This window comes from Blennius ocellaris (assembly GCF_963422515.1).
Source record: "Blennius ocellaris genome assembly, chromosome: 1".
In the NCBI taxonomy this organism is placed as follows: domain Eukaryota; kingdom Metazoa; phylum Chordata; class Actinopteri; order Blenniiformes; family Blenniidae; genus Blennius; species Blennius ocellaris.
The window spans coordinates 37188430-37204925 of record NC_137650.1 but is presented as its reverse complement, the minus strand read 5'-3'; the positions used below and the strand labels follow the sequence as shown (position 1 = coordinate 37204925).

General features: G+C 53.8%; 2 protein-coding genes across 3 annotated transcripts in view; one reads left to right on the top strand and one right to left on the bottom strand.

The window, feature by feature from the left end:
• Positions 1 to 650: 650 nt before the first annotated feature.
• On the bottom strand, positions 651 to 10486 carry slc30a4 (solute carrier family 30 member 4). The gene is made up of 8 exons (XM_080499447.1): positions 10127 to 10486; positions 7674 to 8232; positions 6686 to 6832; positions 5687 to 5840; positions 3727 to 3940; positions 2683 to 2788; positions 1994 to 2128; positions 651 to 1593 (listed from the first exon to the last, which is right to left on the bottom strand). The coding sequence occupies exons 2-8, from the start codon at positions 8068 to 8070 to the stop codon at positions 1439 to 1441; spliced, it is 1308 nt and encodes a 435-aa protein (XP_080355573.1). The 5' UTR covers positions 8071 to 8232; positions 10127 to 10486; the 3' UTR covers positions 651 to 1438.
• A 23-nt stretch (positions 10487 to 10509) lies between these two features.
• Positions 10510 to 16496, top strand: part of bloc1s6 (biogenesis of lysosomal organelles complex-1, subunit 6, pallidin) — a 7093-nt gene continuing 1106 nt past the window's right edge. For both annotated transcript variants that reach the window (XR_013936700.1, XM_080499563.1), the window contains exons 1-6: positions 10510 to 10628; positions 10820 to 10895; positions 13024 to 13183; positions 13782 to 13869; positions 15867 to 15953; positions 16201 to 16496. The exon at positions 16201 to 16496 is cut by the window's right edge. Coding sequence is in view for 1 of the 2 variants with exons in the window: in XM_080499563.1 (XP_080355689.1) it covers positions 10835 to 10895; positions 13024 to 13183; positions 13782 to 13869; positions 15867 to 15953; positions 16201 to 16320 (516 nt within the window). In the remaining variant the exon portion in view is untranslated. The remainder of the gene's footprint in view (positions 10629 to 10819; positions 10896 to 13023; positions 13184 to 13781; positions 13870 to 15866; positions 15954 to 16200) is intronic.

Below are 16496 nucleotides of genomic sequence, written 5' to 3'. Positions count from 1 at the left end.
ACGCCCACATGGGGACCTGGAAACAGACACGCCCACATGGGGACCTGGAAACAGACACGCCCACATGGGGACCTGGAAACAGACACGCCCACATGGGGACCTGGAAACAGACACGCCCACATGGGGACCTGGAAACAGACACGCCCACATGGGGACCTGGAAACAGACACGCCCACATGGTGACCTGGAAACAGACACGCCCACATGGGGACCTGGAAACCGTCTGCATTCAAACATTAACTTCCTTTCGACTTCCCAGTAAAAGTGAATGATTCATATTTACGACATGTTTATGGTTTTATGGTTTAAAGAGCCAGAAGCTGAGCGCCGCCGTCCACACGCTTTATTGTTGTTAGTAAAACGGCTTTTATTCACTGGTTCTGCTGCTTTTAGACGTTCAGGATCTCCTCGTTCTCCAGAGGTTCTAGATCTCCTCGTTCTCCAGAGGTTCTAGATCTCCTCGTTCTCTGGAGGTTCTAGATCTTGTTCTCCAGAGGTTCTAAATCTCCTCATTCTCCAGAGGTTCTAGATCTTGTTCTCCAGAGGTTCTAGATCTCCTCGTTCTCCAGAGGTTCTAGATCTCCTCATTCTCCAGAGGTTCTAGATCTCCTTGTTCTCTGGAGGTTCTAGACAGAACAGTGACACCAAAATCAAGTTTAATACTTTATTACAAACCAAAACAAAGACCCACTTCCTGACGTCCCTTCAAGAAGAAAAGTGCAGAAACACCAGAAGTGACAAACTGCAGCTCCGCCTCCAGACCCACGTCACCTGACGTAGCGGGAAAACAGGAGGAAATGAGTTCTTCACCACCTGATTGTCAGACGAGCTGGAAGAAAGTGGAGTTAATGTGAAGCTCCGCCCCTTTCCTGCTCAACACTGAGGTTTAATACCACGAGGTCACTCTTCACTCGCTAACGTTCTTTTAGAGCGCTAGCTCCGTTCAGAGCTGCAGCGGCCGTCAGGAGAAGTGAAACCAAACGCTAATATACAAAATGCAAGAGGCTTTAATGGTGAATTAAGGGCAACTTCTTCTTTCATCACGTCTTTCCTTTGGCACCTGGTGTCCTGCAGAGGAACACCGGAGGCTGCACAGCATGGCAGCGCCTCCAGGGCCGCCATCTTGGAGAGGTCTCCCTCTGCAGCTCCAGGTAAAGATCCACTGGAGGCACAGCAGGAGACCTCTCCAAGATGGCGGCTCGAGCAGGAGACCTCTCCAAGATGGCGGCTCGAGCAGGAGACCTCTCCAAGATGGCGGCTCGAGCAGGAGACCTCTCCAAGATGGCGGCCCTGGAGGCTGGTGGCGTCAACAGGTGCAGCATCTAGTGTTTATATCTACAATTCTGTGAGCAGCTGTGGTTCCTGCGGCAGACCCCCCCCCCCCCCCCCCCCCGGCTGGGTGGGGGGGGGGGGGGGGGGGGGGCGCTGGCTCTGTGGTTCAGGTGCTGGGCTGCTGGCAGTGGGCGCAGCAGCGCTCCACCCTCTGCCGGTGCGTCTGGACCTGGACGGTGCAGCGGCTCAAGCCGAAGCTGTGCAGCAGCAGGTGGCGGGCCTTGGCCTGCACCTCCTCCCAGCTGTGGCCACTGGAGGGCGCTGTGGACACACACTGCGGTCAACACTCAGGAAGTGGATCCAAGTGACAGAAATGCAGAAGGAAGCGTGTCGGCGCCACACTGGATTCAGCAAATGTCCAGAAATCAACACTTCAACACTTCATTGTGAAACTTTACAATGAAAAACAAGCTGCAGGAAAAGTAAACGTCTTTGATCCAGTAGAAACACTAACGAGCGTAAAACACTTCACTTAGCACAAATATACAATCAGAAGCACTGAATCAACAGTTTGACTTTAGAAATGGATCCAAATGACTGATTAACTGATTTGACTTCAAAGTAAAATGATCAAAGGGTTAAAACCCTCAAAGGTAGAAAAGTCTTTTGATCCACTAATTCCTCTCAGTCAACAGGAAGTGGTCATCAGAGCTCGTCTCACCCAGCTGCAGGTGGACCAGCGCCGCCGTCTTGTCCCCCGTCAGCGCCCAGATGTTCAGCTCGTCCACCGACTGGACGTCCTCCAGCTTCAGCAGCTGCTCTCTGATTCGCTGAGTGTCCAGGTGGCGGGGGACACCTGAGGGGGCGGAGCCAACAGCAGCATCACTACAATGTACTGGTGAGGTCTTCAGACCAGAGAGGAACAGGAGGAGGAGGAGCAGCAGGAGGAGGAGAGGAGCAGCAGGAGGAGGAGAGGAGCAGCAGGAGGAGGAGAAGAGGAGCAGGAGGAGGAGAGGAGCAGCAGGAGGAGGAGAGGAGCAGCAGGAGGAGGAGAGGAGCAGGAGCAGCAGGAGGAGGAGAGGAGGAGGAGTAGGAGGAGGAGCAGGAGGAGGAGGAGAAGAGGAGCAGGAGGAGGAGAGGAGCAGCAGGAGGAGGAGAGGAGCAGCAGGAGGAGGAGAAGAGCAGGAGGAGGAGAGGAGCAGGAGGAGGAGGAGGAGAAGAGGAGCAGGAGGAGGAGAGGAGCAGGAGGAGGAGGAGCAGCAGGAGGAGGAGAAGAGCAGGAGGAGGAGAGGAGCAGGAGGAGGAGTAGGAGGAGCAGGAGGAGGAGGAGAAGAGCAGCAGGAGGAGGAGAGGAGGAGGAGCAGCAGGAGGAGGAGAAGAGCAGGAGGAGCAGCAGGAGGAGCAGCTCACCTTCCAGAACAATGACGCCAGTGTCCCTGATGATCCTGAAGGTGGTGAAAAGAACCAGGATGGAGAAGATGTAGGTGCAGACGGGGTCGGCCAGCTTCAGCTCCGGCTGGAGGGACAGGACACAGTTCAGGAGGAGGAGCAGGAGGAGGAGGAAGTGAAGATGGAGGAAGAGGAGGAGGAGGAGGAGGAGGAGGAGGAGGAGGAGGAGGAGGAGGAGGCGGGGGCAGGAGCAGAAGGAGGAGGAGGAGGAGGAGGAGGAGGAGGAGATGGAGGAGGACTCCAGAGCCGATGTTTCCTCTGTTCGTCACTAAACCTGGAAATATAAACGAGGATGAGAGGCCACGCCCCCGAGAGGCCACGCCCACATGACACCAGGAACCATCATCACCAGCAGATTGTTCATCAAAAGACATATTTACAATATTGTACAGGAAGCAAGGAAGAATGCAGGACACCTGGTGGCAGGAACAGGAAGTGCTCCCCCTGGAATCATGTGACCAGGTCACCCTGAACAGGAAGCCCCGCCCACAACACCACCACTACCTGTGTATGATTGATTTATTATTGATCCTCTATTCATTGTGACTTTTGTCCCTCCTGTGCTTCCGTAGAGAAAAGCTGCTGGCCTGAGGGACAGAAAGCTGCTCACTAACCTGGTTAGTTTGACCAACCACTGCTTCACTAGTCTAATAAACTCACCTGACAGTATTCTGGTACATTACTACTTCTTTACATTCGTCTAAATTACATGAAGGTTTTGATTTATGTCCGTCTTCTCAATTTTACTGTTTGTGATTTATCACAGTATGTTCTGTTCATTGATTTACACTTTGTAGTATTATTATTAATAACATATTTCTCTACTTTTTTAATGTTCATATTATTTTGTTATATTTTATTTTGTTGGAAAATGGGTCAGAATCATTCTTGTAATAAAGTGTTGTGTCTCCAGAAGAGATAATAATTGCATGTTAACACAATAAAGCGCCATGTTAAGGGTAGTTTGAAGGTGAAGTTAGTTGTTGGAGAACGTGAGGTCAGAACCTTGAAGCGGACGATGTAGGCGGCGATGAGAACCCCCACGCTCTGCAGAAGATCCCCCACGGCGTGGATGAAGGCCGCTCGGACCGCCAGGCTGCCGTGCGAGCGCTGCTGTGGCCCCGCCCTCCCCGACGCCGCGGGGGAGTGGGCGTGGCCGTGGGAGTGGGCGTGGCCGTGGGAGTGCAGGTGACCGCCCTGGTTCAGCAGGAAACCCATTCTGAAGGACCAACAGAGGAAACGTGTCCAGGTCAGGTGTTCAGGACGCCACGCCTGACGTAGCAGGCCGTGAAACAGTTCAGTGGAGGGGCGGAGTCGAGGGGCGGAGTGGAGGAGTGGAGTGGAGGAGTGGAGTGGAGGGGCGGAGTAGAGTGGAGGAGTGGAGGGGCGGAGTGGAGGGGTGGAGTGTAGGGGTGGAGTGGAGGGGTGGAGTGTAGGGGTGGAGTGGAGGGGCGGAGTGGAGGGGTGGAGTGGAGGGGTGGAGTGGAGGGGCGGAGTGGAGGGGCGGAGTCGAGGGGTGGAGTGGAGGGGTGGAGTGGAGGGGCGGAGTGGAGGGGCGGAGTGTAGGGGCGGAGTGTAGGGGCGGAGTGTAGGGGCGGAGTGGAGTGGAGGAGTGTAGTGGAGGAGTGGAGGGGCGGAGTGGAGGGGCGGAGTGTAGGGGCGGAGTGGAGGGGCGGAGTGGAGGGGTGGAGTGTAGGGGCGGAGTGGAGGGGCGGAGTGGAGGGGTGGAGTGGAGGGGCGGAGTGGAGGGGCGGAGTGGAGGGGCGGAGTGGAGGAGTGGAGGGGCGGAGTGGAGGGGCGGAGTGTAGGGGCGGAGTGGAGGGGCGGAGTGGAGGGGCGGAGTGGAGGGGCGGAGTAGAGTGGAGGGGCGGAGTAGAGTGGAGGGGCGGAGTGGAGGAGTGGAGGGGTGGAGTGGAGGAGTGGAGTGGAGGGGCGGAGTAGAGTGGTGGAGGGGCGGAGTGGAGGAGTGGAGGAGTGGAGGAGTGGAGGAGTGGGGTGGAGCAGTGGAGCCGCGCGGCGCCACCCTGACCTTTCCCCTCCAACAGGTTTCTCTTCTTCATGGAAACAATTACGGCAGAAAACAACAATGAGCTCAACTGTTGAATGAAACTCGTCTCCTGCAGCTGTTGCATTGTGGGAGTTTTCACCATCTCCCCCCGACAGCGCGGCTCTGAGGCTAACGCTAGTTAGCTCGCTCAGTGTTGTGTGGCCTCGACTCCTAAGATCTTTTCCTTGACGTCTGTCCTCGTTTCCTGCAGCTCGTGACCTTTGACCTGCGACACGTCGAGTTTCTACACCGACATGTTGGAGACGAGCTAATAATTAACGTCAACATCTGGACTCTGATCCCTTTGATCTGCTGACACCACCTGCTCCCCAGTAACACCACCTGCTCCCCAGTAACACCACCTGCTACCCAGTAACACCACCTGCTGCTCCCCAGTAACACCACCTGCTCCCCAGTAACACCACCTGCTACCCAGTAACACCACCTGCTGCTCCCCAGTAACACCACCTGCTCCCCAGTAACACCACCTGCTACCCAGTAACACCACCTGCTGCTCCCCAGTAACACCACCTGCTCCCCAGTAACACCACCTGCTGGTCCCCAGTAACACCACCTGCTCCCCAGTAACACCACCTGCTACCCAGTAACACCACCTGCTGCTCCCCAGTAACACCACCTGCTCCCCAGTAACACCACCTGCTACCCAGTAACACCACCTGCTGCTCCCCAGTAACACCACCTGCTACCCAGTAACACCACCTGCTCCCCAGTAACACCACCTGCTGCTCCCCAGTAACACCACCTGCTCCCCAGTAACACCACCTGCTCCCCAGTAACACCACCTGCTGGTCCCCAGTAACACCACCTGCTCCCCAGTAACACCATGCTGAGCACACGAGGACAGGAAATGGGAGGTGCGTCGTACCGCCGTACGGCACCCTGATAGGCTCCACCTACATGAGGTTGACGGCGACGCCCACCGCGGCGGTGATGAGCATGACGTCCCCGTCGATGCTGAAGTCCTGGTGCAGCGTCCTCTGGACGGCCTCGTAGAGCAGGACCCCCGTCAGGACGTAGATCAGCAGGACGCTGAGCACCGCCGACACCACCTCTACACCACCGGGGGGGGGGGGGGGGGGGTCAATAAAGGAAGCTCATGCTCCCAGAGTGGCGGCAGGTTTGAAGACTCAAAGGTTTTTATTTAAAGACGTGAGGAAAGAAACCAGCACCTTTTCTACCTTCCATACCTGGTGCCCTACCTTCCATACCTGGTGCCCTACCTTCCATACCTGGTGCCCTACCTTCCATACCGGGTGCCCTACCTTCCATAACTGGTGCCCTACCTTCCATACCTGGTGCCCTACCTTCCATACCTGGTGCCCTACCTTCCATACGTGGTACCCTACCTTCCACATGTGGCGCCCTACCTTCCATAACTGGCGCCCTACCTTCCATACCTGGTTCCCTACCTTCCATACCTGGCGCCCTACCTCCCATACCTGGTTCCCTACCTTCCATACCTGGCGCCCTACCTCCCATACGTGGCGCCCTACCTCCCATACGTGGCGCCCTACCTCCCATACGTGGCGCCCTGGCTTCAACACTGCTGGACGGGTGAGTTCCCAGGATTCACTGGGCTCATCTCTCACTTTCCTTCTGTTGTGACCTGGGAAGGTTCATGTCGTAGTCCGACTCTGGTCTTTGTCCCTTTGTCCCTTTGTAAGAATTCACTTTGATCTCAACATGTAGAAACTTATCTCAATGGCAGCAAGCTGCAGCGCTCATGCTAAGCTAAGCTAATCCTGCTGATGTGAGACGCTGCCTAGTTATCAAACGTCTTCCCGCTGATCTAAAAGCTCCCGTTTTGCTTCTCCGCTGCTCGATGTGGAAAACGTTTGAGCTTCTCGTCTTTCTATTGGACAGTTTGGACACGGGGGACGGCTGGTAGGAACTCACCCAGGCGATGGAGGCCGAAGGTGAACCTGTTGCTGGGGGGCTTGGTGGAGAGCCAGAGGGCCAGCAGGGAGAACAGGATCCCCACCACGTCCGTCAGGATGTGGACGGCGTCGCTCATGATGGCCAGACTGTTGGAGACGTAACCTCCTGCAAGCAGGACGACACGGAGACGGAGACATGCTGGGACGGTCTTTTAGAACTAGACACTTCAATGTTCTGCTGCAGGACCAACAACAAACCAACGATGAGTTCCAGGTCTGTTTCTTTTCTTTTGTTTTAAACACTGAATAACCAGTTTCATTCATTCTGGGTTTATTGTCCAGGCCTACTCCGGGTTAGTTACTCTCCGGGTGAGTTACTCTCCGGGTGAGTTACTCTCCGGGTGAGTTGCTCTCCGGGTGAGTTGCTCTCCGGGTGAGTTGCTCTCCGGGTGAGTTGCTCTCCGGGTGAGTTGCTCTCCGGGTGAGTTGCTCTCCGGATTAGTTACTCTCCGGATTAGTTGCTCTCCGGGTGAGTTGCTCTCCGGGTGAGTAGCTCTCCGGATTAGTTACTCTCCGGGTGAGTTGCTCTCCGGGTGAGTTGCTCTCCGGGCTAGTTACTCTCCGGGTGAGTTGCTCTCCGGGTGAGTTACTCTCCGGGTGAGTAGCTCTCCGGGTGAGTTACTCTCCGGGTGAGTTACTCTCCGGGTGAGTTACTCTCCGGGTGAGTTACTCTCCGGGTGAGTTACACAACGTGTGCGGCGACGTCATTGAGGCCCACTGGAATCGTTAAGAGAAGGTTTGTTAAAGTAACTAAAAGAATCCCAGGAATCTAAACACAGGAACCAGTTTGATTCCATCGTTCTGACAAAGATCAAAGTCTGACAAAGATCAAAGTAGATCTCCATCCAGCCTCCAGCTAATCTGATGCACCGTCACGACAGAGAACCTCCACCCACACGACGACGTCAACCAGCTGAAGGTGTCCAGCAGACGTCAGCGACACTCACCGATGATTTCGCCCGTCATGAAGAGGAAGTACAGCAGGGCGGCGACGGCGAGCCTCTTCATCACCCGCCGGTGTTTCAGCCGCTCCCTCTTCCTGGAGCAGTTGTCACACGGGTCCATGTTGAGTCCGGGGCTGCCCAGGGCGGAGGACGAGTCCAGGAGGGAGTCGTCGTCCTCGTCCACCACCACCGTGTTCACCGCCACGCCGTTGGACGGCGCCCCGGCCGAGTAGTCGGACATCTCGCCGGACACCACCACCTTCAGCTTGTTGAACTTGGGCGCCTCGTCCTCCGCCAGCTCGTCGGAGAAGTCGAAGGGGGCGGAGTCGCTCAGGTCCCAGTCGCTGCGCTCCCTCCGGAAGGCGGAGCGCACCTTGCTGAACAGGTTCCCTCCAGACATCCTCGCGTCTCCTGGACAAGACGAGCTCTAGTGTGGACAGCTGGTCTCTCTCAGGTCACGACGGACAGACGGTGGGAGACCTGCATTCTGCTCCACCTCGGCACCTGCAGGACCACAACCGGGACACCACCAGCTGCAGGACCACAACCAGGACACCACCACCTGCAGGACCACAACCAGGACACGACCGTCACATTGGAGACAAGAAGAGCTTTGTTAGGTACGTTCATGATGCTTCCTCTCATGGGTCTGAAATAAGGGCGGGGCCAATCCATCCAGGATCGAACCTGGACCCACGCGTCACCTGTCTGAAACGACTCATGTTCTGCTAAATCGACTCTATAAAGGTTCTCCTGCAGTACTGACCGTCTCCACAGCTGGAACGACTTCCTGAAGGTTCTCCAGCAGTACTGACTGTCAGAAATCAAACCCTATATAGTGTCATCGGGGTTCAGCCAATCACAGTCAAGGTAGGCTCCGCCCCTTTGACTCCTCCCACAATCAGACAGCTCCATGACTCCAGTGTTTCATCACTAAATCCTCTTCAACTTCATGCTCACAGTTAAACCAGGAACCAAAATGAAGAGTTTCTTCCACAAAGCGACTGAATTCAGACAAAGTTCGTCTTCTTAGAGTCGAACTCGTCACTCATGATGGAGTCAAACTACAGACCGGAGACACTCGGTACTTCGTGAAGTTTACTGAACAAACAGCTTAACTGAGGTGCGTCAACGACTTCCGGAGAGACAATAATACTTTAGTGTTCTGTGTGCCTTATAAACAGGCCTGAGGACATAAAGTCTCAGGAAATCCTCTTTTAGTCATTTATACAACGTCTCATAAACTTTTATGACCCAAACATTGTTTTGTAAGTAACTTCAGTACTTTCTAATACTGTTTGGAGCAACAACCTTAAAGCAAGTGATCAACTGTTTGGCCTCACAAACCAGTTTTTTACCTTTTATTTTGCACTTTGATGTCTTTGTGTGATACAAATACAATGAGAAAGTATTTCTTCTTTATTCTGTCTGATAATTACTGAAGATCAAAACAAGACAGACAGAAGCTGGTGTGAATGTAAAGTAGAGGACGACAATAGAATCACACTCAAATAATGACGCCACTCCTTTAAACCTGGCCTTTGATCATAGCAAGTTTCCACTTTGATCTTATCAGCAGACCAAGTATTAGATTACACTGTACAAAATACGCTCACTATTTATACTGAATATTGTACATTTCCGTAACATGACTCTTGCTGCTCCACTTAGGAAACTGAAGGCAAAGAGAAGTATTTAACTCGATACATCTATGAAATCAACAATAAAAACTCAAGTTAGTATCTTTACACAAATTCCTTTAGTGTTGAAGACAATAATTAAAGATAAATAAAAAAGATACAAAATGCTGGTGGGGTTTTTTATATTTCCAGGAACATGAATAATTCAACTACTGCAAGCCGATCCTTTCAACTTCATCCACACAAGGAAAATCAATCTCCATCCATCATCCATCATCCCTCCATCCAGGCCAGATAGTGGAGGAGAGGAATGATTCTGATTGGCTGTCGTGGCTTCAGGCTTCCTGCTACACTGCCCCCTACAGGTCAGGCTGCTCACAGCAGCTCTGGACCAGGTGGACATGTGGATCCGTGGAACTTAACATTTTGATTTTTAAATGGAAAGATGGGAATATCAGTTTAAAAAACAAAACTGGGGAAGTGTCAACGTGGACTCAGAAGCTCCACAAATGTCAAATTGTCCCAGTTGTTGTAAAATAGTTTAAAATAGATTTCTGTGTGTTCAATCTGCACTTTTCAAGAATTTATAAAAAGTTGAAGAAAATTAAATTCCGTTCTGTCCCTTTTCCTCTTATAACGCAGTTTTAGGTATTTGATTACAGAAGAATGATAAAAACGTTTTAAAGTTCGACTTCTCCTGGGAAAAAGGTGCAAATATTGACTCAGACGACGTTATTGACACAAACACGACCAGGCGTTTTACTAACTCTGAAACTTCCGGTCTGCGTCACGAGAAGCCTCCTGATTGGTTCTTACCTGAACAGGTGAGGTGGGGGAGCTTCACGTCGGTGTTTCCAGAGGTCAGTGACGTCAGGAGCAGCTGCGTGACGTGTCACGTGCGATGAGCGCGTGAACGTGGGTGTTTGACAGACTTCAGTCCCGTCCCGCCGGGGGCTAGCACGTTAGCCTCCGCTAGCTCCGCGCTCGCGACTCTTCCTCTCCGACAGAACGAACCGGAAGGAGCCGCAGCTCGTCAGGAGGCGGCCGCCGCTCACCGGCCGCTCGGTCCCTCGGTCCCTCGGTCCCACGGTCCCGGGGCGAAGCGTCACGTCAGGAGGGGAGAAAACAGCGTCCGACACTTCCTCCGCACTGCCGGGGAGTCGCGAGCAGCGCGGTCACGTGATGACGCAACAGTCACATGACGTGTTTCTCCTGCTGCGGCAGCACATCCGGAACCCTTCCTCTTCCTCTGGTCCTCCGACGGTCCGGAACCCCGCAGGACCGGGACGAGCTGCACACCGGGGGGGAGGCGTGACTGGTGAGGGGGGCTGGGGGGGCCGCTCGGCCCGGCTCGGCTCGGCCCGGCTCGGCTCGGCTCGGCTCGGTTCAGCTTGCTTTTCAATGGACCGTAACGTGTGTGTGTGTGTGTGTGTGTGTGTGTGTGTGTGTGTGTGTGTGTGTGTGTGTGTGTGTGTGTGTGTGTGTGTGTGTGTGTGTGTGTGTGTGCAGGTGGAGGAAGAGGAGATGGAGGATGAAGGACCTGCGTCCCAGAGTGAACCTCCACACGGTGAAGATGGAGGTGGAGGTGAGGGTGGAGGAGGAGGAGGTGAATGTGGGAACTGGAAACTGGAGCTTCCTCCGCTGATTAGATAGATCTATGGATCTATAGATCTATCTATAGAGTACTATATCTATCTATGGATAGATCTATAGCTCTATAGATCTATAGAGCTATAGATCTATAGAGTTATAGCTCTATAGAGCTATAGATCTATAGATCTATAGATGATCATCTATAGATGATCGATAGTTTCTTCATCCCTTTGGTAAAGCCCCCATGGTTCTAGTGATTATTGACAAAGTCTCCTGGTTCAACACTCAGTGATTATTGATTATTGACTATTGAAACAGTGAGGCGGTCACATCAAAGAGAATTCTATATTTTATTCTATATGATATGATCAGAGAGTCTCATGAAGAACTGGGTGAAGGGTCAGTGCAGACAGTTTACCGTTCAGTGTTTCTACAATCACTTCCATTACAGTGTTTCTTCCTCTCCAGAGTTCATGAGACGTTTTATTAACTCAGCAGGTCCAAAGTCTTTTTAGCCGTCAAACAAAGGAGCCATTCAGAGCAGGAAGTGCTGAGTCGGCGCCGGCAAATCAACTTCATGTGACTTGACCTGCAGTCGTTGAGACTGACGACTCGTCTCCCTGGACGACTGACGACTCGTCTCCCTGGACGACTGACGACTCGTCTCCCTGGAGGACTGACGACTCGTCTCCCTGGAGGACTGACGACTCGTCTCCCTGGACGACTGACGACTCGTCTCCCTGGACGACTGACGACTCGTCTCCCTGGACGACTGACGACTCGTCTCCTCGACTGACGACTCGTCTCCTCGACTGACGACTCGTCTCCCTGGACGACTGACGACTCATCTCCTCGACTGACGACTCGTCTCCCTGGACGACTGACGACTCGTCTCCTCGACTGACGACTCGTCTCCCTGGACGACTGACGACTCGTCTCCTCGACTGACGACTCGTCTCCCTGGACGACTGACGACTCGTCTCCCCGACTGACGACTCGTCTCCCTGGACGACTGACGACTCGTCTCCTCGACTGACGACTCGTCTCCCTGGAGGACTGACGACTCGTCTCCCCGACTGACGACTCGTCTCCCTGGACGACTGACGACTCATCTCCTCGACTGACGACTCGTCTCCCTGGACGACTGACGACTCGTCTCCTCGACTGACGACTCGTCTCCCTGGACGACTGACGACTCGTCTCCCCGACTGACGACTCGTCTCCCCAACTGACGACTCGTCTCCCTGGACGACTGACGACTCGTCTCCTCGACTGACGACTCGTCTCCCTGGACGACTGACGACTCGTCTCCTCGACTGACGACTCGTCTCCCTGGAGGACTGACGACTCGTCTCCCCGACTGACGACTCGTCTCCCTGGAGGACTGACGACTCGTCTCCCTGGACGACTGACGACTCATCTCCTCGACTGACGACTCGTCTCCCTGGACGACTGACGACTCGTCTCCCTGGACGACTGACGACTCGTCTCCCCGACTGACGACTCGTCTCCCTGGACGACTGACGACTCGTCTCCTCGACTGACGACTCGTCTCCCTGGACGACTGACGACTCGTCTTCTCGACTGACGACTCGTCTCGCCTGCAAACATCTGAAAACTCAACTGTCACTTTTTCATGGTGGAAACTTGGACTCTAGTGGATGAAACTGTGTTTGACCTCCGTCAGTGGGTTCCTGGTCCTCACCTGGACATGACCTCCGTCAGTGAGTTCCTGGTCCTCACCTGGACATGACCTCCGTCAGGGGGGTTCCTGGTCCTCACCTGGACATGACCTCCGTCAGGAGGGTTCCTGGTCCTCACCTGGACATGACCTCCGTCAGGAGGTTCCTGGTCCTCACCTGGCCATGACCTCCGTCAGGAGGGTTCCTGGTCCTCACCTGGACATGACCTCCGTCAGGAGGGTTCCTGGTCCTCACCTGGACATGAAGACGACTCTTAGAAACAATACCGAGACACTAGACAGACAGATTTGTCTTTTCTGCATGGTCGTAGCAGAAGTGGACGTTTCATGGTTTCATGGTTCATCTTCACTCCTTCATCATCATCATCGTCATGAAACGAGCAACATGTTGTCTATGTTCTGTCCTGGTGTCTCCCAGACCTCCGGCCGGCGCAGCAGGAAGTCCTGGACGGGGGACGCTCCGCCCCAGGAGAGGACGAATACGTGGACAGACGTGCGGTGGACAGACTCACAGAGGGACTTCTGTCCCACTACCTGCCAGACCTGCAGAACTCCAGACGGGCCCTGATGGAGCTCAGGTGGGTGTTTGAGTCCACCGGGTGGAGCGACGTGGTGGTGGAGGTGGTGGTGGTGGTGGAGGGACGTGGTGGTGGAGGGACGTGGTGGTGGTGGTGGAGGGACGTGGTGGTGGAGGGTGGTGGTGGTGGTGGAGGGACGTGGTGGTGGTGGTGGAGGGACGTGGTGGTGGAGGGACGTGGTGGTGGAGGGTGGTGGTGGTGGTGGTGGAGGGACGTGGTGGTGGAGGGTGGTGGTGGTGGTGGAGGGACGTGGTGGTGGTGGTGGAGGGACGTGGTGGTGGAGGGTGGTGGTGGTGGTGGAGGGACGTGGTGGTGGAGGTGGTGGTGGTGGTGGAGGGACGTGGTGGTGGAGGTGGAGGTGGTGGTGGAGGGTGGTGGTTCACCCCACGTCAACGGGTGTCCCTCTGTCACCTTAAAGTCCTAATATAAGTTTATATGACTAATTATAACTTATTATAACTAATAAAGTTTAGTTCGTGCTTCGTGTTGAAACTAGAACCCTTCAAGTCATGAACCTCATGAACACATGAACCAAATGTTTACAGGAGTTGCTCTTCATCTTGTTTGTTTGTTTGTTTGTTTGTTTTGTCTCCACCAGACAGAACCAGCTGATCCTACTGGACACCCTGGACCAGGAAGTCACCAAGTTCAGAGACTGTCCCCTGCTGGTGGACCTGGACTCCCTGGTGAGGCTGTTCTCTCAGCTCTTCTCCTCCTGGTGCTTTGTAACCAGCTCTTCAGTAGCGAGCTCTTCAGTAATGAGCTCTTCAGTAATGAGCTCTTCAGTAGCGAGCTCTTCAGTAACCAGCTCTTCAGTAATGAGCTCTTCAGTAACCAGCTCTTCAGTAACGAGCTCTTCAGTTCACAGAGGCGAAGCTCTTCAGTAATGAGCTCTTTAGTAACGAAGCTCTTCAGTAACGAGCTCTTCAGTTCACAGAGGCGAAGCTCTTCAGTAGCGAGCTCTTCAGTAACCAGCTCTTCAGTAACGAAGCTCTTCAGTAATAAGCTCTTCAGTAACGAGCTCTTTAGTAACGAAGCTCTTCAGTAACGAGCTCTTCAGTTCACAGAGGCGAAGCTCTTCTGTAACGAGCCCTTCAGTAACGAAGCTCTTCAGTAACGAGCCCTTCAGAAACGAAGCTCTTCAGTAATAAGCTCTTCAGTAACGAGCTCTTCAGTTCACAGAGGTTAAGCTCTTCAGTAACGAGCTCTTCAGTAATGAGCTCTTCAGTTCACAGAGGCGAAGCTCTTCAGTAATGAGCTCTTCAGTAATGAGCTCTTTAGTAACGAAGCTCTTCAGTAACGAGCTCTTCAGTTCACAGAGGCGAAGCTCTTCAGTAGCGAGCTCTTCAGTAACCAGCTCTTCAGTAACGAAGCTCTTCAGTAATAAGCTCTTCAGTAACGAGCTCTTTAGTAACGAAGCTCTTCAGTAACGAGCTCTTCAGTTCACAGAGGCGAAGCTCTTCTGTAACGAGCCCTTCAGTAACGAAGCTCTTCAGTAACGAGCCCTTCAGAAACGAAGCTCTTCAGTAATAAGCTCTTCAGTAACGAGCTCTTCAGTTCACAGAGGTTAAGCTCTTCAGTAACGAGCTCTTCAGTAATGAGCTCTTCAGTTCACAGAGGCGAAGCTCTTCAGTAACGAGCCCTTCAGTATCGAAGCTCTTCAGTAAAAAGCTCTTCAGTAATAAGCTCTTCAGTAATGAGCTCTTCAGTTCACAGAGGTGAAGCTCTTCAGTAACGAGCTCTTCAGTAACGAGCTCTTCAGTTCACAGAGGTTAAGCGCTTCAGTAACGAGCTCTTCAGTAACGAGCTCTTCAGTTCAGAGGCGAAGCTCTTCAGTAACCAGCTCTTCAGTAACCAGCACTTCAGTTCACAGAGGCGAAGCTCTTCAGTAACGAGCTCTTCAGTAATGAGCTCTTCAGTTCACAGAGGCGAAGCTCTTCAGTAACGAGCTCTTCAGTAACGAGCTCTTCAGTAACGAGCTCTTCAGTTCACAGAGGCGAAGCTCTTCAGTAACGAGCTCTTCAGTAACGAGCTCTTCAGTTCACAGAGGCGAAGCTCTTCAGTAACGAGCTCTACAGTAACGAGCTCTTCAGTAACAAGCTCTTCAGTAACGAGCTCTTCAGTTCACAGAGGCGAAGCTCTTCAGTAACGAGCCCTTCAGTAACGAGCTCTTCAGTAACGAGCTCTTCAGTTCACAGAGGCGAAGCTCTTCAGTAACGAGCTCTACAGTAACGAGCTCTTCAGTAACGAGCTCTTCAGTTCACAGAGGCGAAGCTCTTCAGTAACGAGCTCTACAGTAACGAGCTCTTCAGTAACGAGCTCTTCAGTTCACAGAGGCGAAGCTCTTCAGTAACGAGCTCTTCAGTAACGAGCTCTTCAGTTCACAGAGGCGAAGCTCTTCAGTAACGAGCTCTACAGTAACGAGCTCTTCAGTAACGAGCTCTTCAGTTCACAGAGGCGAAGCTCTTCAGTAACGAGCTCTTCAGTAACGAGCTCTTCAGTTCACAGAGGCGAAGCTCTTCAGTAACGAGCTCTTCAGTAACGAGCTCTTCAGTTCACAGAGGCGAAGCTCTTCAGTAACGAGCTCTTCAGTTCACAGAGGCGAAGCTCTTCAGTAACGAGCTCTTCAGTAACGAGCTCTTCAGTTCACAGAGGCGAAGCTCTTCAGTAACGAGCTCTTCAGTTCACAGAGGCGAAGCTCTACCACAACAAGCTGGTGGCCATAAGGAAGGACATGATGCTGCTGCACGAGAGGACCACCAAGCTCAAGGTAGGCCTGGGGGACTGGGGACTGGGGCCTGGGGGACGGGGGCCTGGAGGCTCTCCTGGGGGCTCTCCTGGAGACTCTCCTGGAGGCTCTCCTGGGGGACTGGGGACTGGGGACGGAGGGACTGGGGCCTGGAGGCTCTCCTGGGGGGCTGGGGGCCTGGAGGCTCTCCTGGGGTTCTGGAGGCTCTCCTGGAGGCTCTCCTGGAGGCCTGCAGGGCGACTGGACTGACGCTGGTCTTTGTGTTCAGAAACGAGCGTTGAAGCTGCAGCAGCAGAAGCAGAAGGAGGCGCTGGACAAGGAGCAGCAGCGGGAGAAGGAGCAGGAGAGGGAGAGACGGCTGGAGGCCAGACCTGCTAAGAGGACCTAGGAGCTGCTGGGGGGCCAGGGTCAGCTGCACCACCACCTGGAGGCCCTCCTGAGAGCCTTGAGCCTGGAGGCTCTCCTGGGGCCCTCCTGGAGGCCCTCCTGGGGGCCCTCCTGGGGGCTCTCCTGGGGGCCCTCCTGGGGGCTCTCCTGAGAGCCTGGAGGCCCTCCTGGGGGCTC